Source organism: Tauraco erythrolophus, chromosome 13 (genome assembly GCF_009769465.1).
Source record: "Tauraco erythrolophus isolate bTauEry1 chromosome 13, bTauEry1.pri, whole genome shotgun sequence".
NCBI lineage: Eukaryota > Metazoa > Chordata > Aves > Musophagiformes > Musophagidae > Tauraco > Tauraco erythrolophus.
In genome coordinates, this window is record NC_141477.1 from 11893357 (window position 1) to 11914388 (window position 21032).

The 21032-nt window shown below is 57.7% G+C and overlaps 2 protein-coding genes across 2 annotated transcripts; one reads left to right on the top strand and one right to left on the bottom strand.

The window, feature by feature from the left end:
• Positions 1-6351: 6351 nt before the first annotated feature.
• On the bottom strand, positions 6352-7023 carry CLDN2 (claudin 2). Its single transcript, XM_009989935.2, has one exon. The coding sequence runs from the start codon at positions 7021-7023 to the stop codon at positions 6352-6354; it is 672 nt and encodes a 223-aa protein (XP_009988237.1).
• Positions 7024-7669: 646 nt separating this feature from the next.
• On the top strand, positions 7670-20420 carry PRRG3 (proline rich and Gla domain 3). The gene is made up of 7 exons (XM_086619905.1): positions 7670-7786; positions 11181-11251; positions 11334-11443; positions 15198-15239; positions 18222-18226; positions 19170-19355; positions 19884-20420. Exons 1-7 carry the CDS (start codon positions 7670-7672, stop codon positions 20418-20420), a joined length of 1068 nt encoding a protein of 355 aa, XP_086476031.1.
• Positions 20421-21032: the final 612 nt, after the last annotated feature.

Sequence of the window (21032 nt, forward strand, 5' to 3'; positions counted from 1 at the left end):
TGGCAGCTGCAGTTCTTCATGTCTTGCTCCCTGGAGCTGAGCTATGGGGGCTTTGTGCTGAGAGCCCCTTTCCCCTTCCAGAGGCTTTGCATTGCAGCAGAGGTCCTTCCCCTTGCCAAGGAACGTCCCCAGTCCCAAAGTGCCTGCTCTCCTAGCCTTGAAAACAAGGAGCTAATTGTTTTTTCCATTTGCTCTCTCTTACCTGCCAGCCTCCCCCGGGCACAGGCAGCCTGTGGCTCCTCTGCCTGCACGGAGATGGAGACAGCAGCCCTGCAGAGGCCAGTGGCTGGGCCCAGTGTGAAATGACCTGGAAACACCATTAAAATAAAGATGAGCTGGGAAGAGCAGAAGGACAATGACGAAGCATTCAGTCATGGGGGAGATCAGAGGTTAATTGCCCCCTCGCCTACCCGTGTGCTGCGAGATGTGGTACTTGGCCTCCATTGCAGCTGGGGGAAGATCCAAAGGCAAAAGGCAGTGCCCTCGTTCCTGTAAAAGTGTACTGGGATAGCTCAAAGGGCACTGGAGCATCACAGTCATGGAGCCAGCAGTGGCTGCAGTCTGCCTTCAGCTCTGTAATGCCTGCAGACTCCTTGGGCTTCTCTACATTTTGGAAAATACTGATGGCTGGAATTGCTCCCACACCCCAAAAGGAAAGGGCCAAAAATTCAGGTAATGAAAATGTATCTTTCAGAGGAATCTTGGGAGCACTACCAGGTGTGGTAGTGGTGCGGGACTTTGGTCCAGTGACCTGAGAAACTGAGAGAGCGAGCTTTTCTAGGAACGCGAGTTCAAGGCAATCATGCTGTTTGTGACGTGGGTCTTGTCCTGCTTTTAGCCTTTTTTAGCAGGTTGGGTATCCCAGAAATAGAGGTGGTGTAAGTTCTGTGAAAAAAGGCACCTGCCTTGAGGAAAGATTAGTTCTCTGGTGTGGGAAAAGCTTCATCAAAGCACACCCTTCCTCTGAAATCGTGGAGATAAGAGGCAACCCCAGAGCTGGTGAAGCCTCTCTGGTTTCTCTGCTTACCAGGTGACTTCTTGTTTCTTCCACACTTCTGACACACAACAGAGAGCTTGGAGGGGCTCGGCTGTGTCTGGGGTCTAAGCGTCTTCTAGGTGTGAACTAGGTCAGCAGCTGCCAAAATGTTGGTGCCCTCAAGTGTACCCCAACCTTGGAGACGACAGGCTGGTAGACTGGATTGCTTGGGATGACTTTGTGGACTGGCTAATGTGGTTGCAGCTCAGTTTGTTCATGTAAAGGTGTTTGGGATCCTCTGGTCTTCATCTCTTCTGTGCAGCACAGTGCCGTTTAACCATCAATCAGCAGTGGAGCTGCCGATGGTGCAGGACAATTTCTTGCCAGTTCTCTAGGCCAGTTCTCCAGGGCAGATTTTGGCTAGAGATGGAGTCTGTTTTCACCAATATTTCTGTAAAATCCCTGGAAGAGATTATGTTTACACCACTATAAAAGTGTGTCTTGCTGGTAAATCTTATTTTGCTTGTTGAATTGGTGTAGGTTTTACTGATAAAGCCTGCTATCAGTGCTACAGATTGCATGCATGCTAGGTTTGCTGAGATCACTAAACTGAAGCTCTTCCAGCGTAGATGAGACTCAAATTATGGAGCAGTCTAATTGTGATGTTAATGTAACGCCTGAAAGATCAAACCTCCCTGTCCTCTTCACGGATATCACGGTTTTCCAAGGTAAACACTTTTTATAACTCTCCTGATAGATTTCTGAGCTGTTGTTCAAACGCAGCCAGGAAGGTGGTTTCTAGCAATCTCCTCTGGGGCACCCAAAGGTCTCTGTCCCCTGTGGTGTCATGGAGTTCATTCTGCCCTGTTTCCCTCATATCTTTCTTTAAAGATCGAAAAGATCCTTTAAAGTGCCTTTAAACAGGTCTCTTCCAGGTGGCTATGGAAAGCCGTGTGTTTGGGAACAGGCTTTTCCTCCGACTGAAGGTGTTTTCCAAAAAGGAGCTGGTTCCTCACTACCCCTCACGTCCATTGCAGCGTCTCCCATTAAAACCAGAAGAGCCAGGCACCAGCGGTCTCATGGCAGTGTCCCGGCTGTGTGACTCCGGATGGGGCCATCCCCAAGGCTTTGGGAGAGCAGGAAGCCTTTGGAGGTAAAGTGTGAGTGCAATTGCCAGCTGAACATCTGAGGTGAAACCATGGGGCTGTTCTCTGGGCTAGAGCGTGGCCACCAGTGGGGACATCAGGCGGGGCCTGGGCATGGCTGGGGTGGGGAGTGCATCTCCCATTCCCACCAGCACAGTCCATGACTTGAGCTGTCACTTAACCCAGCCTAGGAGTCAGGATTTGAAGTGCCTCAGAGCAGCCCCTCTCCATAGCACATTCTCTGCTGCTCCTGAAAAGGCTGCTGCAATGCCATGGGTAGGAAGAGGTTGTCCTCTTCCACACCGGCCTGGTTTGCTGAGGGCCTGGGAGGCTCCAGCACAGTGTGGGAGGCAGCTGGGAGTGTGCCGTGGCTTGGAGGAGGGTGGTGGAATGTGGAGGTCTTTTCTAAGTGCCTCAGCTCACCAGGAACTTGGCCTGAATTTTCTTCCCGCTCCCGCCTCTCCTATCTGAGCACTTCCCGGGGGATACAGGCAGAGACAGGCTTTCCCAGCACCTGGCCTGATACTCCTCAGAGAGCTTGCATGGATTATTTGCTGCTGCTTCAGATCAGCTGTGCTAGGCAGGAATGACAGGCAGGTTGGGCATGCCAGAAGGAGCTAAGCTCTGTTTGCCCGGAAGGCTCCAGGGAGGCAGGAGGCGTGGGATCTGGCCAGGTCTGGGACAAACCTGTGCCTTTCGTCCTCTGGGCATCCTTGCCCAGTGCTCTGCACAAGAAGAGGCTCCACTTGCTTGGGACAGTGGCTGGGCACTGCTGGGCCAGGGAAGCAAGAGGGTGCTTTGGCCAGGGCATCACCAGGGGTGCTGTGGGTGGTGGGTGGGGGTCCCTGGTGGGCAAGGGCTGGCTGCAAAGGTGATGAGCATGTGTTGTTCCTCTTTGGAAGTTGGGACTTTTTGCATGTTTCTCACAACCATCCGATGATGTTGCAGCCCTGGCCCAGGTGCAGCTGCGGGTTGGCGTGTGCTGGGCGTTTACGGTGCCTTTATTGCTTTTGAAGATAAGGGCATGTTCGTATTTTATTGCCCTTTTTCTTCATCTGAGGCATCATCTAGAGCAAGAAGAAGAGAGGAGAAGGACTCATTTCCTTATGACAGGGGATTAGTCATTGCAGCCTGGCCCTCTAGCAAAGGGCTGTGAGGCTTCCTGCTCCACCATGCTGTCCTGCGAGGCGAGGGCTCTGGCCCGGGAGCTCGGAGGAGGGAGCCCTTCCCCACCCAGCCCTCTTCCTACCCGAGCTCTGCTTTCCCCCTGGCTGCCTGTCCCTTTCGCATCCTGCTTCTGCCCTCTGTAGTTGCCCTGTGGGAGCTGGTGAGGGGCAAGAGGCGACCCGAGGGGCTGGTTCCGTGCCGTGCAGGCTGGCTGGGCTCCGCCACTCCCCTCATGCTCACCATCAGCAGAGCCGGCTCCCGGGGCAGACGGAGCTCCCGTCCTCTCTGGCCCTGGGCTGGCCCGTATCCAGCCTGCCCTCGAGGACCCGGCTTATCGGTAACGGGGATCGTGGCTGTTGCACGAGACAGAGATAACCACCGCATTTGTGCACTTGGTGTCCCCTTCCCTTCCCTGTCCTCTGCTCCTGTTGGTAAAGAAGTGGAAAATCCTTTTCAACTTGCCTTGACCTGTAGCCAAGTTTCGCATCTTTGGATGCGTTCAAGTTAAAGGCCAGGAAAGCTGGAGGGGAGAAACCTTCACTTCTCTGAGCCAACCCATGGTTAATGCAGGGGCTCCTCCTTGGCAGGACCAGAGGCATGGTCTCTTCAGTGGGATGTTCATCAGCTCCTCTCCTGCTGTGCTGCAGCTGACGCCAGTGTGCTGCACCCACGGAATGGGGGTCTGGTGTTGCACAGGTGGGAAAGAAACCCGAGGGGCTGTTGGGGATGTTGGAGCCTCTTGCAGGGTCTCTGCCCTGTGCTTGTCTGTCCAAACCACGGGTGTTTCTGTGCCCAGGCTCCTTGCTCTGCCTGCCTTTGCCTGTGCCTGCTGCCTCGCTCCTTCAGGGGGAAGCTGTGCAAAAGCTGACTCCTCTAAAACCACAAATCTTCTCTTCTGCTGCTTTAATTAGTGTTAATAAGCCTGGCAGCAATCAAACTCTGAATTGAGCGTTTCAAATGCCCCTTTGTTTAATTAGCAGAGCCCCTGCCTGCAGACACAGGCAGCGCGGTCTGGCCCCGCAGCCTGCAGTGGGAAGTGAGGGGTGAGGACACGGAGCCCAGGAATTCCTCCTCTTCAGAGGCATGACCTCTTGTATTTTCTCGCCTCCTTTCTGCATCAGCTGCCCAGAAACAAAACATCTACAGCTGAAGGACTTAAGTGAACCCATGGCATCTCCCGAGGGGCTGCAGCTGGCAGGCTGAGCCCCGTGCAGCTTTCCGTTGTCCTCTGCACCCAGGACTCTCTTTTCCCCCGGGCAGCTAAAGTACCTTGGCCAGCCCAGGGCTGCGGCAGTGCTTTGTCCCTTGGCCATGGAAAGGGGGTGACTGGCCTTTACGTTGAAATCCACCCTGGTCCCCTCCAGCAAGCATCACCCTGGGGGTGGGATGCAGGCTGGCTCCTTGCTTGGTGAGGACGGGAGGAAGCCTGACTTGCTGGTATCAGGAGCGTGTTAACCCCACAGCAAATGTGATTTCACTGGTGCAAGGGAAATGGTGGTGATGTCTGAGTGGGGAACGTGGTTCCCTCCTCTCTGGGACCTAATCTAAATTGCTTTGTGAGGGGCCAGTGGGTAGAGCAAAGCCTCCTGCTCCCTAGGGGACAGAAATCTGGGGCAGGGAGGGCCCCAGGTGGCCCCACGCTGCGGCACGGCACTGCAGGGGTTATAGCACCTCCTGTGGTGGAACATCAGAAGGGGCACAGTGGTTAAAATGTACTTGCTTCTCGGTGGGCTGCGGGGCTGAGCCACCTGTGCCTCCTCTTCCTGCCATGCCCGGGCATATTCCCAGCATCACCCAGTGCCACCAGCCACCTGTGTGAGCTGTCATGCTGCTGCTGCTGTCCAGGGCTGCAACCACACAGCATGTCCCACTGCTGCTGGTGGGTCATGGGGAGCAGTCTTGGCCCCTGCCTGCCTATCCCTGTGGCTTACCAATGTCTCGCTGGTGGCATTTTTCCTCCCAAAACAGCCCCTGTAAGGACCCTCGGGCTCAGGACTCGCCTGTGAGACCCCTCTGCAGCTAGCTGTGTTGAGGTGCACAGCCTCTGCCGTGGCCAACAGCTGCCTTGGGTGCTTGGGACCATGTTGCCTCCTGGGTGCTGGTGTTCACAGCATCCTGGGAGGGAGATGTGGTGATGCCAGGGCTCTCCCCACCGCCTGGGGACCTTGACGTGCCACATGCACCAGGGGGCAGCGAATATCCCTGTGGGCACCCCCGTCCCAGTGACACCCACACCCTCAGAAGCGAGCAGGGCTGGGGGTGGGGTGTGTGTGTGTGTGTTGCCTGCCGTTAGCCCCTGGGGAGCTGCGCTTGTCCCCACTGGCACCCTCACAGTAGTGGCACATGGCAACCTCCCAGCGCGGTGCCCAGGGACAAACTGTGCAGGGGAGTGACCCCCGTACCCTGACAGCACTCCCACCCACCTGGGCTCCTGGGTGGCAGAGCCACGGGGTGAGGGTGGGGGACTGGCCAGAGCGAGGGCCGGGGGCACCCTCTGCCTTATGCATTTGCCAGGCGGGCAAGTGCAGCCCCCACCACAGCCCACCCTGCCAGAGGAGCTGCCAGGGCCCCTCGGTGCCAGAGGAAAGCTCAGCCACAGCCTGGCTAGAAACATAGATTTATTGCGACATCGGTTTGCAACCAGCACTCAACCCCCCCCAGCAGTGACTCCGGACCCGCACGGACACCCTGACCCCCCCACCATGATGCCAATCGTGATGCCAGTGGGCTGGTCTCTGGGGGCACAAGCCCACCCACCCTGATCTAGGCAGGCTCGCTGGAGCTGCGGGCTGGAGTCCTGCTATGCCAGGGGCTGCCTGCGGGCTGGCAGCACGGAGGAGGGAACAGAAACCAGATTCGGGGTCCTTCACTGATATAAGCCAGATTCGGAGTCCTTCAGGATCCCCAGGGAGAGAGCAAGGACAAATCCCCCAAGCATGTGAGCAAGAGGGCTGAGCATAGGAGGTGCCACCATGTCCTCTCCTCTTACTGTGCTCCCTCAGTGCCAGCCCCGATGCTTTGGGGAGCTGGGAGAGGTGCCAGCCCGGTTCCCACCTGCAGCTGCTACACGTATCCTGTCAGGTTGTAGGAGTTGAGCTCACTCTTGGTCTTCTGCGTCTGGCTGATGGAGGGCCGGGGCTGGTAGGTGCTTGCATAGTTGGCGGTTGAGTCCTGGGCAGGGCAGGAGGTGCAGAGGATAAAGCCACCGATGAGGGAGAGGAGGGAGGAGATGATGCCCAGGTAAAGCGCTTCCCCGAGCTCGAACTTCATGCTGTCGGGGAGGACAGGGTTGTGGAAATCCCGCAGCACCACATGGATGTTCCACACCAGTGGGATGAAGCAGAGAAGCCCCCCGAGGACGAAGGCCACACCGCCCGCCACCGCCACCCGGTCCTTGCCTGGTGAGCCTTGGCTGAAGACGGTGCACCTCATGCCCACAACGGTGAAGACGCAGGCGAGGGAGGAGATGGCGCAGGAGCTCACCATCAGGGCTTGGGCCGCCTGAATGTCCGCGGGCAGATTGAGCAGGGAGCTGTAGATGTCACACTGGGTGATGCCTGTGCTGTATGTGGCACACTCCATCCACAGCCCCTTGGTGAAGCTCACAGCTGTCACGATGCTGGAGCCAACGTAGGAGCTGGTCTTCCAGCTGGGCAGCAGCGTGGCCGTCAGCGTGCCGATGTAGCCCAGGAAGGCCATGGCGTAGCCCATCAGCTGGAGCCCCATGGAGACCATGGTGGAGGCTGACTGTCACCTCCCCAGGGCTCGTGGCTTCTTGCCTGGCTGGCTGGTAGCTCACTCCCGCGTGCTCACCTTCCCATGGCCCTGCCGGCAGCTCCGCTCACTGTGCCGCAGCTCCACCCCACTCCCAGGGGTGCTGGCGTGTGGGTGGGAGCCAGGGGGAGGAGAGGTTACCTGCAAGAGTGGAAAGCAATCCCTCCCCGATTAACGATTGACCCAAGCCTGTGGAGAAGCACCAAGTGCCCTTTCACCTTCACTATCTCCCCAGCCAGACTTCAGGGGCAGAGCAGCGCTGCCCAGGAAGGATGCCAAAGCCCTCCCTTGTGCTGGGGCCATGGACAGGCATGGAGAGCCAGCTGCTGGCAGAAGGAAAGTGCTCGCTGCATTCCTGGGGGTCCCTTGTCTTCTATGATGTCCTGCACCAAGGAAGCCAAAAAGCTACTGCTGCATCATGTTATTTGAGACCTGCTGGAGGCAATTTCAGGTGGTGGCCCTGAGGCTCCCCTAGACAATGAAGGGGGATTGCACCTTGTTGCCATCTGCATGGGGCTCACTCAAGGCATCTGCAGCCACCCACCACCCACCCTGAGCTACTGAGGCTCCAGCAGGACAATGGGATGTGCCTACCTGAGACTGAACCATGGCTATCGGCCTTTCCAGTGCTGCTGGGGACAACAATGGAGAGGGACGCATTTGGCAGCGGCGCCTGCATCCCCAGGAGAGCCCAGAGGTCCACAGAGGGCAGAATTACATCAAGGTAAAGCACGCTGGCAGCATTTTGGTGATGCTTCCTGGGAGTGCCCTGGCCAAGTGGGGTGACCCATGCCTCAGTGGGGTGAGCACACTGGGATGCAGCTCATCCTCACTGCTGCCAGCGGGGGTTTTCTGCCGGTGCCATCTCCTGTCTGCAGCCCTGTGCATGCATGGAGGGGTTTGGCAGAGGTGGTGGAGTGGGGTGGTTTGTTTTCCCTCTGCCTTATTTCAAAATTCCCTTTCCCTCACCGTCTTGCGAAACTGGACTGAGCCCACGCCAAACCGCACCAACATGACAGCGGATGGCCTCTCACTCTGGGAACGCTCCCAGCTGAGAATGCTGCCACCGCCGAGTGCCTCTGTTCCTCTCCCGTTCCCCCCCAGTGGCACCTCAAATGCTTGGTACCAAAGTTTCTCAACTTTCTGTCTCCTTTCCTGTGCGCTAACCAAGACCTCCCACTCTGTCTCAGGGGTGTTGTTTCAAAAGAAACACCAAGGTGCTGAGGGTACTGGCAAAAAGGCACGGGAGGGTCATGCCGGAGCCCTGCAGTACTTACAGAGATGGCTGGAGACACGGCGTGGGACTGAGGGTGGCTGTGGCTGGGATCAGAGGTGGCTGGTTGGGGCAGTGCGAGCAGCCGGGGCCCTGGCCCGGGGAATCAGGGGCTGTGAATTGTTCAGCTCCGGCTTTGCAAAATCCACCTGCAAATCTCAGCCTGGATCAGAGGCTTATTGCAGATCAGCATTAAACCCTTTCGGTGTCGGGAAGGACTGGGGAGCTGGGATGCCTCATTTTGCTTGTTGTCTGTTAATTCTCAGGGTAGGTTTGTCTAAGTGGCTCAGGTCTGCCGCTTGCTGCCACCCTTCTGGCCAGCCTTGGTGGCTGGTGGGCAACTGCGTGCCACCATCCACACGTCTGCTTCAGGCTGTGCCACCCATGGTGGGGTCGGAGGGGCAGTGAAATGCTGGCAGGTCGAACTGCCCATGCTGCAGGGTGAGCTCGGGCTTTCGGTTGGCTCCTCCTAGCCCCTGCTTCTCCTCTGCGGGGTTTGTTGTTGTAAGACTCCTGGCCCAAATGAGGAGCAAATGGAGACAGTAATGAGGGCTGTGCTGGCCTCGTGCCCCCTCCTGCTCACTGGCTGCTGCAGATGGAGAGAGGCAGGGAGGGCCCCTGGTGACAAATTGTGCTCAGAGCTGAGCAGGGTCCGGACAGTGTTTGGACAGGGGTGTTTGGATGTTGATAGCAGACCCAGCAGCAGGGACCATTTGTTATTTTCTTTCCTTGTCCCAAATTGAAACCCTCCCAGGAGCAGGAGGTGACCTGTCTGCCAGCGGCACCTCACCTTGAGCGCTTGAGCAGGAGCAGTGGCCAGGGATGGGACACATGGCAGTGCGGGGGGCAGGTGAGCCTTGCACCCTCATATTGACAAGCTTCTCTGTACCTCCTGGTATGGTCCACATCTCAAAAAGCCAAAGGAGAGGGCAGGGAGCACAGGCAAGCACATGCTTTCTCCAGGGCCTGGCAGCTCCCTGGGGGAATCTGAGCAGGTGCCATGGATGACTGAGCAGGACCATTGCCCTGCCTGTGCCTGGGGTTCACCCCTGCTGTCTATCTTCCCTCTCTGTCCTCTCTTGAGCATCCCATCACCTGCCTCCTTAGTGCTCTATGCTTACCACCACTGCAGCCCATCACACTATCTCCATCACATGCCCATCGCACTGTCCTCATCATGCCCGCTGCGCTGTCCCCATCACAAGTATAACACACTGTCCCCGTGGCATGCCTATCACACTGTCCCACCACATGGCATTGCACTGTCCCTATCCCATGCCCATCATGCTGCCCCAGCACTCCCCATCCCTTTCCCATGTCACCCCTCCCTTATGCAAAAGGCTACAAAGACTACTTAATCATCCTTGTTAATTGTCTCTGCCCTTCCCTGTTCCCCCCTGGGGATTTTCTCACAAATGGTGTCTAACTTTTCCCTTCTGTGTTTTGCTTTTCCACCAGAGATTGCAGCCCCTCCGCCCCCAGCCTCCCCCTGACCCTCTGTTTACACAACTGGGATAAATTTCACACCCTGAGAACCGCTGTCCCCGCACCCCCAGTCCCTTGCTCCCCTGCCCTTGCCCCTGCCTGAAGAATTTGTGAGTCACTGGCAGGGCAGGGCTATAAAGGTGTCCTCGCCAAGGATCTGCAGCATCAGAGGGAACACCATTGCCTGCCACCATGGAAGCTGCTGCTTGTTGCCTGCCTCCCCATGGACTCCAGATGCCTCTGGCCGGCACTCGCCCAGCCCCAGGGCTGGAGCAAGGGGAAAGGTACCTGTGTACTATGCAGCCTGGGGGGGACTGGGGAGGGTGAGGAGGGCAGGGGGTATGTGGGAGGTGGGATGGGGAATGTGGAATGGTCCAGCTGGGTTCCGGTGAAGGCTGTGTGGCTTCCTGTTCTGATGGGGACTCTTCTGATCCTGGTGGTCGTGGGTGGGAGAGAAGGTGCAGAACTTGGGGAGCAAAGCCGGGGGCTCTCAGGGGTGCTAAGGGGGCTGGAGCAAGGCGAGGACTGAGGCCAAGGTGGTATGAGTGCACCTGTACATGCCTGGCACGCCAGCTATGCACCTGGGCAGGGGCTGAGCCAGGTGGGTGAGACTGTGGGGCTGGGGGTGCGTGGCTGAGGTGGGGTGGAGTGAGGCAAGGGGGGAGCGGGCCAGGGTGGGTGGCCATTGTGCTGAACTTGCTCTCCACACCTAGATCCCTGCCTCTCTGGAGACCATGGCTGCCCCAGGCAGAGGAGGGAACTGGGCAGCGGAGGGAGGAAACAGACACTGTGAGTTTTACGTTCCCCACTGTGTCCCCCTATTTCCCACTGGCAGGCTTGGGGTCCCTGTTTGGCAGAAAACCAGCCTCTTGTCCCAGACTCCTTCACCCCTGGCACTGTTGCATGGCAGCACTGTGCCCACCTCCCCTGGTGCATCACCCTTCTGCCCCACAAGCCACGCAGCCTCACCGGGGCAGGGCCAGGCAGACCCCTATGGGCAGCCATGGCCAACACAGCCGTGCTGTGGGGGCCTGAAAGAGCTGCCTGTTCCCAGGGCTGGTGGGCATTCCTCAGGGGGTTAGCAGGATGCCTGGGCATGAGCTTTTGAGCACGGGGCGGAGATTACACGGGCAAAAAGCCCGTTGAGGGTGGGTAAATGCCAGCTTCCTTTGTGGGGGCATGAAGACCTTAACCCAGGGGCAGAGGTGGGGGCAGATGCTGGCTTCAGGGCAGGCTGACCCCGCAGGGGTCGGTCCCTGGCCTTGCTGCCAGCTGCAGTCTCTGTGTGCCCTGCTGCCACCATGCCAGGAGGAGGGGGTGGCCGGAGCTCCAAGGTCCCACCCCGACCTTGTCTCCTCAGGCTTGGACTCGGGCAGCAGCGGCGGACGGCAGCCGTGACAAAGCACTGGCGTTTTTCCACCACCCAGTCAGGTACGTTCCCTGCTGCTGGTGCCCGGGCGGGGCTGAGGGCGGCGGGCAGGCGGGGGCTCTCACCCCGCGCCTCTCCACGCAGGCTCCTCTGGCCCAAGTCCAAGTCTTTCGACTATCTGTATGGCGTGGGGGAGAAGCTGCTGCAGAACTTCCCGGTGCAGGCCACCCTCTGCCTCTACGAGGACTCGGGCAGCGAGGAGGAAGAGGAGGAAGAAGAGGATGAGGAGGAGGAGGCGGCGGCAGGGGACATGGTGGCGGGTCGCCCGCCGCAGGCAGGCAGCCCCGGCGGGCCGGCGTGAGGGCGCGGTGCAGCAGGCGAGGACAGGCCCGGCGGCACCACGGAGTGCGGGCAGCGAGTGCGCCCGCGCCCTCGCAGCCGCCGCGGGACCGTGCCCGCCGCGCCCGGGTGACGGCGGTGACGGCGACCCCGCCCGGCAGCGCCGTGAAGAAAAATGGACTACGACTCCCAGCAGCCACTGCGGCACCGCGCGGCAGCCGTAGCCCTCTCTCATTGGTTTCCAGCCTCGCCCGGGTTGGGGGAGGAGCGCGGGCCCCGCCCACTCCCGCCGCTCCGCGTTCCTATTGCAGCCGCGGGAGGAAGCAGGCGGCGCGTGCTGCCTGCGAGGGGCTCCATTGGCCGAGAGGCCGTGCCGGGGCGGGAGGAGGCGGGGTGGGGGCGGGGTCTTCCCTCCCCGTCGGCGGGAGGGAGCGGCTGCGGCGGGGCGCGAGGTGCGGGGCCGCCATGAGGTACGGGCGGGGCGGGGCGGAATATGGGGCGAGGGAGGCAGGAGCCGTGGGGAGGGTCGTCGGGCGAGGGGTCCCGCGGGGCGACAGGCAGGGTCATGGGGCAGGAAATGTGGGGCCGGTTATGGGGCGCTGGGGCGGGAGGAAAGGGGCTGGGGAGGAGGGAGTCGGGTGCCGTGGAGCTGGGAAAGGGTTTCTGGGCGTCTGGAGAAGGGAAGAGCTGGGGGGGGTGTCGGTGGGGCAGAGGGTGTGGCGGGGTTGGTCTGGACTGGAAAGCCCCGCTCGGTTGGGCAGGTTCGCATTGGGGCTGCTGGGGCAGGTGAGTCGGGGGGGGCCCTGCTGTGGGGTGACACTAGGAGCTGAGGGGCGATGGAAATAATTGGGAGTTGGGTTTGGGCAAGGCAGGGCCGGTGCTAGGATGGAGGGGCCGGGGCGGGGGCTGGCCGGGTGAGGTCCAGTGAGATCCGAAGGCTGTTTTGGGAGAGCGAGGCTTCCTGGCAGCCTGCGGGGCCCCCACGGCCCCCAGCGAGCGGAGCCGGTGCAGCCTCTTCCCCTCGCTGTGGATTTTGGCACGGCAAACCCCAAATTTTGCCGGGATCCTGCTGAGCGGCTGGCAGCCGTGGTTACGCGATGCCAGAAGAGCCGGCAGCCTCCCTGCGTGCTGTGGCACGTCACTGGCATCTGTGGATCCCCGCAACCCATACCGGTGCCCCCCAGCCTGGTGAGGAGGTGCTGACCCCCAGCGTGCCCTCCCTTGCCACCCCCCCATGCCTGCTTGAGGTCTGCGGGGTCCAGCACCACGCGCGCACCATATTTTACCAGCACAATTTCCTCCTTGGGTGTCAGTGATGGGAGCGGGGGCGGAGATGGGGGGAGCCCGGGGGAGACACAAATGTGTGACTGCAGCATCCTCACTCTCGCGGCTGCATCCCTCACGCCTCCTCACAGTTGCCTTAGCAACCTCTTGTCGATGGGGTATTTATAGAGAAGACCAATGCGTGTTGGGAAGCCGGAGGGGGAGACAGGACTGGGTGGGCGTCTGCCAGGTCAGCTTCCAGCTTCAGGCTTCTCTCGGCTTGTGTGGCTGTGTGGAGGCAGGAGGGATGCTGCTCGCCTTGGTGTCCGTGCATGCCATGGTCCAGCTTTTCCTGCTCATCGGAGCTGGGGGAGGTGGTTCGGAATTCACACATAGAAATAAGGACAGACGTTCCAGATGCCTGTTCTTCTCACAGGCATTGCTCATGCTTGTAGGTTTGGATACACCTGGCTTATTGTTGCACTGGAATAAACCATCTCTGGGCTCTGACACTGGGTGCATCAGCACAGATTCTTGGAAAAAAGTTAAAGATAGAATCTTCCTGATGCATTAAACGTGTTGCCCAATGCGTGATGTGGGTTATGGAGTTGAGGGTCCTGACAAATCTGGTCTTGAATGTCCTTATTTTTGCGTCTCTGTTCTCCTGTCTATCAAAGGGAGAGAATAGCCTGTAGCAATGAGCGATACAGAGCCTTTGTGTGGAAACTGTGGCAAGTTTTCCATACCATGGACTCTTTCATTCTGTGGGTTTGGATCTCTGTAAAAACTGCTGACAACAAAAGCAGGCCAGCTAGTCCCTGCTCAGGGGAGCTGACGCAGTCTGTGGGGGAATGCATGGATCCAGAGGCCTCGCAGCTGCTCTCATATTCCCCAGAATGGCTCGGAGAAGTGGGATTGGGTGCACAGTTTCTTGAGAAAAGGCCTCCTGGTACGGGCTGTGGGGCACAGGAGGTGACAGTCCTCTCCTGTGTAATTCTGGTGCTCTGCTGCTTTCCCTCACTCCTGCTTAAACTGCAGACTGAGGTTTGCAATCTGAGTTTTGCAAACTGTTGGAAAGAAACAGCTTTCTGCCTCTGGAGACAGCTCCAGGCTTGCATAGCCTCCTGCCAGTGTTGGTGCAGGAACCTCAGAAACCACAGGAAAGCCAATGTTGGCAGGAAGAGGTGCTAGATTTACTGAGAAAGTGGCTGATGGTGAGGTGTGGTAGTGCCTGCTGTGGTTGTGTGCCTGGATGCCTGCCTTTTCTGTGAAATGAGAAGTGTCTTTCTAGCCCAGTTGACCCCATGAATGGCCCTGTTCTGTCCCTGACCTTGTTCCAGCTGAGCGAATTCCAATGCTTTTGGGATAACTCCGAATATCTTAAGTCCTGCAGCTGAGATCAGCACGTGGTTTAGTTCCTGCTGTTTCTAACTGTGTTTGCTCCTTCATCCACAATAAAACCCTGTAGGAGCTGGTCAGTCCTGTCCCCTCTGTGGCTTTGCCACAGCAAGGTGTCACACAGGGTGAGAGGAGATGACTTTGCCCAGGACAGTCTGATTGGTGGGGCATTGTGCACGGGGAGAAAACAAAGTGTGAAAAACGAGTGAAACTGCTCCTCAGCAGAGAGGAGTGTGCTCTGCTTCTGCAGGACTTTGTTTCACTCCTGTGGGGTTTTGTTTAGTTTAGTTTTGCTTTTGAAGCACAAAGGTGCTTTTCCAGCTGGAGAGCTGTTGTCCTGGGTGTGCAGGGAGCTCTGTCACTCTTGCTGCTGCTCTCAGCTTGGTCCAACAACCTTTAGGAGATGCTTATCCTTTTCTTCCCTGCTGCATACTGGGCTTTACGGCAGCGGAGAAAACGGTATGACCCTGTTTATTTCAGATTGTGGGTAGGAGTTGCAGAAGTGAGAACTGGCATGGCTGTGAAGTTGATTTAAAACAGGATGACTGCTTTACCTGGATCCATCAATCTCTTCGGGAAGGGAAGAGCACCAGGCTGCTCCCAGCAGCTTCTGACATACAGGTCATCTTGTCTGCTGATGAGATATGGGGACTCTCCTTCATCCAGTTCTTCCTTTCCTACTTCACTGAAAGTCTGCAGCCCTCTGGGCTTCTTGGGCAGGGCCCTGGCCCTCCCTGGGCTGGTGCAGCACAAGTATGGCAGAGACCTGCCCCAGGCTTCCAGAGAGCTGAGGGTGCCCTGAGCCCCTCTGGTCCCTCCAGCCATGCAATGGGTGAGGAGGCAGTGTGAGTCCTTGGCTCTCTGAAGAGGCACTGCTTGGCTGAGTACTGTCCTGGGTCCACCAGACAGTACCCATTCTGCATGAATCTGACCCTCGGCCATGAAGGTCTTGGGCTTCAGGGGGTGAAATTTAAGCTGTCAGTGACTCTCCTGTTTTTTTCCCTGCAGGTAGGCAGGAGCCCCCCGTAGCCAAGGGAAGCGGCATGGCAAGTAAGTGTTCCCTAGTCAAGATGGAGAGGTGGCCGTGGTGCTGGAGGAGAGAAGAGGGATGTTTGGCAGCCACCTCTCAGGGAAGGGGTGCCTGTGCTTTTTGGGGGTGTTATTCTCTGTGGGGAGCAGTTGTCATCGGCTGTTACCCTTGGATGAGGTGTGAGGTCCAGCCTGACTTGTGTTTCTCTCTCCCCTGTGCAAGGTGGGAGTCGAGAGGAGGTGCTGAAGGGCTGACCTCTCTGGGACTCCCTGTACGCCGCAGCATTTATTTGCGTGATGCTCCCTGTGCAAGGCAGGCCTCCCTGAGGCTCTTGGGATGGACTGGCCCCTCTGCAGGGGCTGCCGATCTGAGCTGACATCTCCCAGCAACAGTGCTCCTCATGGCCCACGACTGGTATCCCATGAGCTGCGCAACCTGAGGGCCGCACTGCCTTGTAGCCCGTGTGGCTGGTGGCACTGAGGCCCTGCGTTCCCAGCTGCCCAACTTGGCCCTGCCAGGAGCTCTCTGCGTCTCGGTGTCTGAAGGAGTGCCTGGCAGATGGAGCTGCTCAGGACCAGCAGCTAAAGCTGGGCTGAGACTGGTGAGGGTGCAGGGTGGAGGATGGCGCACGGTCTGTAAAGAGCTGGACTCAACCTTCCCTCCTCACTCTTCTGGGCAGCCTGCGTGGAGGCTGCGTGCAGTGATGCGATGGGAGCTCAAGGAGGACTGCAGTTGTGAACAGGGAGATGTAGAGATCTGGCTGGGATCTCAGGATTTGCTCAGGGTGTTGCCGGAGCCAGCTATGAAGCTGGAGGCAGTAGCCACGCTGGGCAGGAGGAGGACCCTGGGATGACAGGTATGCCTTCATTCGTTATCTGTGCTGTGCTAGGTGGGGGAGGGAGCAGAGGTCTTCAGGCAATGTTTTTAAAAGGCAGTTTTAATCTTCTGTTAATGAGGAGGGTACCCAGCTGGGTCTCTGCCTTCCTCCACTGCTGCCTTTTCTCCCTCCCAGAGCTCAGGTGCTGGCTCACCAGCGCTTACTGGTTGTGGGAGGTGTCTCCTGTGCTGGCAGCATGCCCCACCAAGCAGTCCCCTTTGTGACAGCCTGACGTGCAGGAGGAGGAGAAGGTTGCGGCGGTCAGCACGTTCGCCGTCAGGCACTCTCTGACAGCGAGCAGCCCTGTGCAGACACAGCCACATGTCATTATGTCATTCTGCAGAGGAGCAGCCCGGAGGTATCCCCACAAGCTGGGCAAGCCGAGCTGTGGGTAGTGGCGTGGCCAAGCCTGCCTGCCACCAGGGGCCAGCAGCACCTCAGCAGACCCAGCAGGGCTGCAGTAAACCCAGCCCTTGCTCCTGCTCCCCTTGCCTAAAGCTCTAATCTTTCCTGAGCACCGGTTCTCCAGCTGGTGTGGGGAGACTTGGAGAGGCACAGGGGATCAGTACCGAGGCTGCTGGGCTTTGGGAAGTCTCCTCTGCCCTGCGGTTGGGGGACAGCATCTGCTTAGCTGTCTGCTCTTCCCATCAGTTGGGGATCCAGGCTGGAGATGAGAGTTGGCAAGGCTCTTGTTTCCTGAAGGCCGTTGTTTTTTCTGCTCTGGTCCCCAGGCATGTGGAAGCTCTTTGCACTTTCTGTGTAATAGAGGGGAGGGAGCGGTGACTTAGTTTCTGCTCTTCTGCCATTTCTAGGTCTCTGAGGGAAATTGGATGTGGGGCATGTATCTCCATCGCAGCATGCTTTCAGTGGGGACGTTGCTTGTGATACCTGCCTGCCTGTTTTTATTTCCCACCATAGTGGCCAGTTCAGCACAGCAAAGCAGGGAAAGGGTCGAGTGGCTGGTTCCTGCAGGGATGGAAAACCCTGATGGTGACATCTGCAGCCAAGCTTGTTGCTCCATGGTGTGCTGAGGAAGTTGGAAAGAGGCTCAGACTCAAGTGCCAAGGAGGGGAGAGTTGATACCGCAGCCTGATCCAGGTGGGAGGCAAAGGAGGTGAGGCCAGACTTCACCAAAGGATGGGACATTTGCAGAATGAATGGTGTCTTTGTAAAATTTCGTCTTATTCTGGAAAGGCTCAAGAGAATGTCGGCCTGCCAACCTGCTCCCTCTCCAGCCAGGATAGTCCTCCTCAACTGCGAAAGCCAAGGCAAGCTGATTCCTGCCCTCCTGTGAGATGCCTTCTGTGCATCTTGAAAATGCTTTTTTGGTTGTCCTTGTTAAAAACAAACCAAAACAAAACCAGTTTGCATAATAAAGTTGATTCTGAGGGAAGGTCTCTGACTCATATCATTCATGCTGCTCTTCATTCACACCTCAGTGGTTCAGCAAACTGTCTCACTGAAGCAAGCCATTAATAATCACGGGGGGAAAAGTGCACCTACACAGCACGAGAAGAGCCCAGTGCACCCAAACACGGGATGGTGAAGCACAGTAGGAGTTGCTTATGCCACGATCTTGTCTCTGCCTTGACATTTACAAATAATGTCACAAATACTTTGCTGTATTGTTTTAGGAGCAGGTACATGGAATGTAAGGCTGAAGGAAACCTGCCAGTCTCCTAATGAAAGAAGCTGGTAGCTTTTCACTAGCTGTTACGTTTGATCTTCACCAAGCTCCTTATTGAAGGAGTATTTCTGTGTTACAGCCAAGCTGGTCTAACGGGAGGCTCCGGCTGTCCCCTTGCCTCTTTGTCCTGCATCTGTTGATGTTGCTGCAGTGGGAGCTGGTTGTCTGGTTGATCCGGTAAGACTGAGCCTGAGGGTGAAGGAGATAAATAGGTTTCTGTGGATCAGCCAGCTGAACCGATTCATCTTCCCCAAGGGAAGCAGCACGATTATGTGGCTGGGTGGGAAGAGATGGTGCCAGCCTACAGCTGAGAGTGTGAGCTGCATTACGGAAACACTCTTACGAAATGTGTAATGTTTGGATCCTGGAAGAGTTGTGGTTTGTATGGAGTTTCTGTTTCTGGGCAAGAACTCATTTGCCTCTCCTGTGCTGCTGCAGGTCTGGTAGGTACTTGCTCCTTGTACCCCATGGAGGTCTCTCTTGCAGAATATGGGGGGAGAGGCTTTGAAATGGCTGTGTCTCTTGCAGGCAGGAAGGTGCTGTTCCTGCTCAGTCTGGCTTCCTGGCTGCATGCTCTGTGGGAAGATGTGATGTGAGCAACATAGAGTCTCACAGGCTTTGGGAGCAAAGGAAGGTTTTTGAGGCCTCTGCATCAAAATGCAGTAGGAATGAGAATATGATGCCACGTTGGCCTCTGTGCTGTCCCTGAATGTCGGGGATGTTTGCACTTGTTGGGCCTGAGCATGGGAGAAGACACAGCAGTTTCTCTGGGACCTGAACAGAGTCCCTGAAGCCACCGGAGCTTGCATGACCCCTCAGCAGCTGGCAGCAGGGACACCAGCAGGTCGTCTGTCCTCCTCCTGCGGGCTGTGGAGGTGTGAAGCAAGAGAGGTGGCTCTGGGATGATGCACAATGCACTGTGTGTTGTGAGTCCGTCTCGGTGCTGGCCCCGTGTCTTGGCTGAGTGGCCCGGCTCTATGTCCCAGCCCTGTGGGGTCTTGCTCGCCCGGTGGGATCTCCCTTGCCCTGCAGCAAAGGAGCAGCAAGGTGAAATCCCGTCAAAGGCCGGAAGTTGGAAACGAGTCTTTCTGGAGCCTTGTGTCTCTTCTTCAGCTGCCCTGTGTGGTCTGCAGCTGCCGCTTCCGATGTCACTAGCATCTCAGCCCTGCTGAAAGGATGCTCTTCGTGCCGTATGTTTCCGGGCAGACCCCAAGAGCCCTGTGCCCCTCTGGGTGTGCTCTCCCTCAGTGGGCACTCTGCTCTGCTAACTATATTGCGGCGCTGGACTTTTGGTGTTTGGGATGCCTGTATCACCAAAATGCTGTGGGAAGCCAGATGGGAAAGTCTTCCCGGGCAGAGGCCAAGTGTGGGGTTGTCTCTGCTCAGCATGTCTCTGCCTTGTGTGTTGCAGTGTTCTTGGGGGCCAGGAATGCCCACTCGGTCCTGAAGCGCTTTCCCAGAGCCAACGGCTTCCTGGAGGAGATCCGGCAGGGCACCATCGAGCGGGAGTGCATTGAGGAGGTCTGCAGCTATGAAGAGGTCAAGGAAGTGTTCGAGAACAAGGAGAAGACGGTGCGTTTTTCCTGCCCTGCTCCCCAGTGGATGCGCGAGGGCTTACGCCTTAGCAATCCTGGGGCAGAGAAGGAAAGCACAGAGGGAACAGCCTCTCCTGTTCCCTTTGTCCTCTTCTGTCTGCAGGCAGCATGCTGTGGTCTCGCTTTCCAGCATGGCTTTCCTTTCCCAAGCAAAGCCCTCACCTTTGCATTGGCAGGACACCCTGCCTGCAGCTGCAGGTCAATCTGGCACTCCCATGGCATGTGTGGGAAATTTGTGCTGTTGTCCCCAACTCTCCAGGCTGGGGTTGGTGTTAGCCAAATTTCTCCCTGCTTGGTGTTGGGGCTGTTGGCTGCTGTTGAGGGACGTTCCCATGATGTTTTTTGTTGGTTCCCACAGCACCTCAGATGCTGCCAGCCTCAGTGAGAGTGGTGGGGGATGGCCGAAAGACTGCCTCTCTTGTGGGCCTGGGGAGGACAGTGATTATTGCTGGTGGTGGTGTCCCACCTGCAGCACATGATGGTTGCGTCTCTATTCCTGCTACAGATGGAGTTTTGGAAGGGCTACACCAACTCTGTCTACTCTGTCAAGGACCCGGGGCACAGCACGGAGCGCTCAGACGCTATGTATGTGGTGGTGCCCCTCTTAGGAGTGGCTCTTCTGATAGTCATCGCCCTATTCATCATCTGGAGGTGCCAGCTTCATAAGGCCACCCACCACCGCCCTTCCTATGCCCAGAACCGTTACCTGGCCAGCCGAACGGGATGCAGCCTCCCCAGGGTCATGGTGTACCGGGAGCGGTCACAAAGCCAAGGGGAAACCCAGTATCAGCGAGAAGTGAGCAACCGGGTGGCTGGAGACGGCAGAGCTGGGAGGACACCCCAGCAAGACGACACCCTCTACCCGCCAGAGCATTCGGTCTCCGTCCTCTCCAGACTGTCCAATGCCACCCCTCCGCCTTCCTATGAGGAGGTGACGGGCCACCCAGAGAGCAGCAGCGGCGAAGAGACCAGCATCTCCTACAATGACCCACCACCCAAGTATGAAGAGATAGTGGCCGCTGCCCCTGCCCCAGGCAAATAGTGGGTCTGCCTCCCTCCTGTCTCTTCACACACTCAACGCTCACCCACCTACCCTTTCTTCACCGTGCCCGGGACCCCCTTCAGATGCCAGTCAGCACTCTGTCTCACCTGTACAAGCTGGTGCCATCACGCAATAGCCTTACCCTCCTAACCAAAAATATTTGTCCCCAAGTGGGGCGAGGCTGGGCTGCGGGGATGGCTCTGGAGCCAGCCAGCCATCTCCTGCCCCTCACTCCCTGCTCACATAAGTGCTGTAGCAGCCAGAGCAGTGCGACAGCTTGTTCCTGGCTCAATGTGGGGTCTCCCCATGGTGCATTTGATTTCCTCAGTTCCCCCTTGAATAGACATAACATTTCCCATGATTAAAACAGCCTTGCTGCCTCCCTGGGACGCTGCTCAGCCTTACCCCATGTCCTCACCAGGCCCTGTTTTGCTTCTCAGGGCTCTGATTAGGAGTTGAGGATGCAGGAGGGATGCAGTGAATTTCTGCCCATCCCCACAGTCGGTGTCCAGACTGTGTGTGGGGAGAAATTGCCTGCCTTGTGTGGATTTGCTGCCAGGTAGGAGTGGGCAGCCCGGTCCATCCTCTGGTGCCTGTAGCGATATTTGCTGT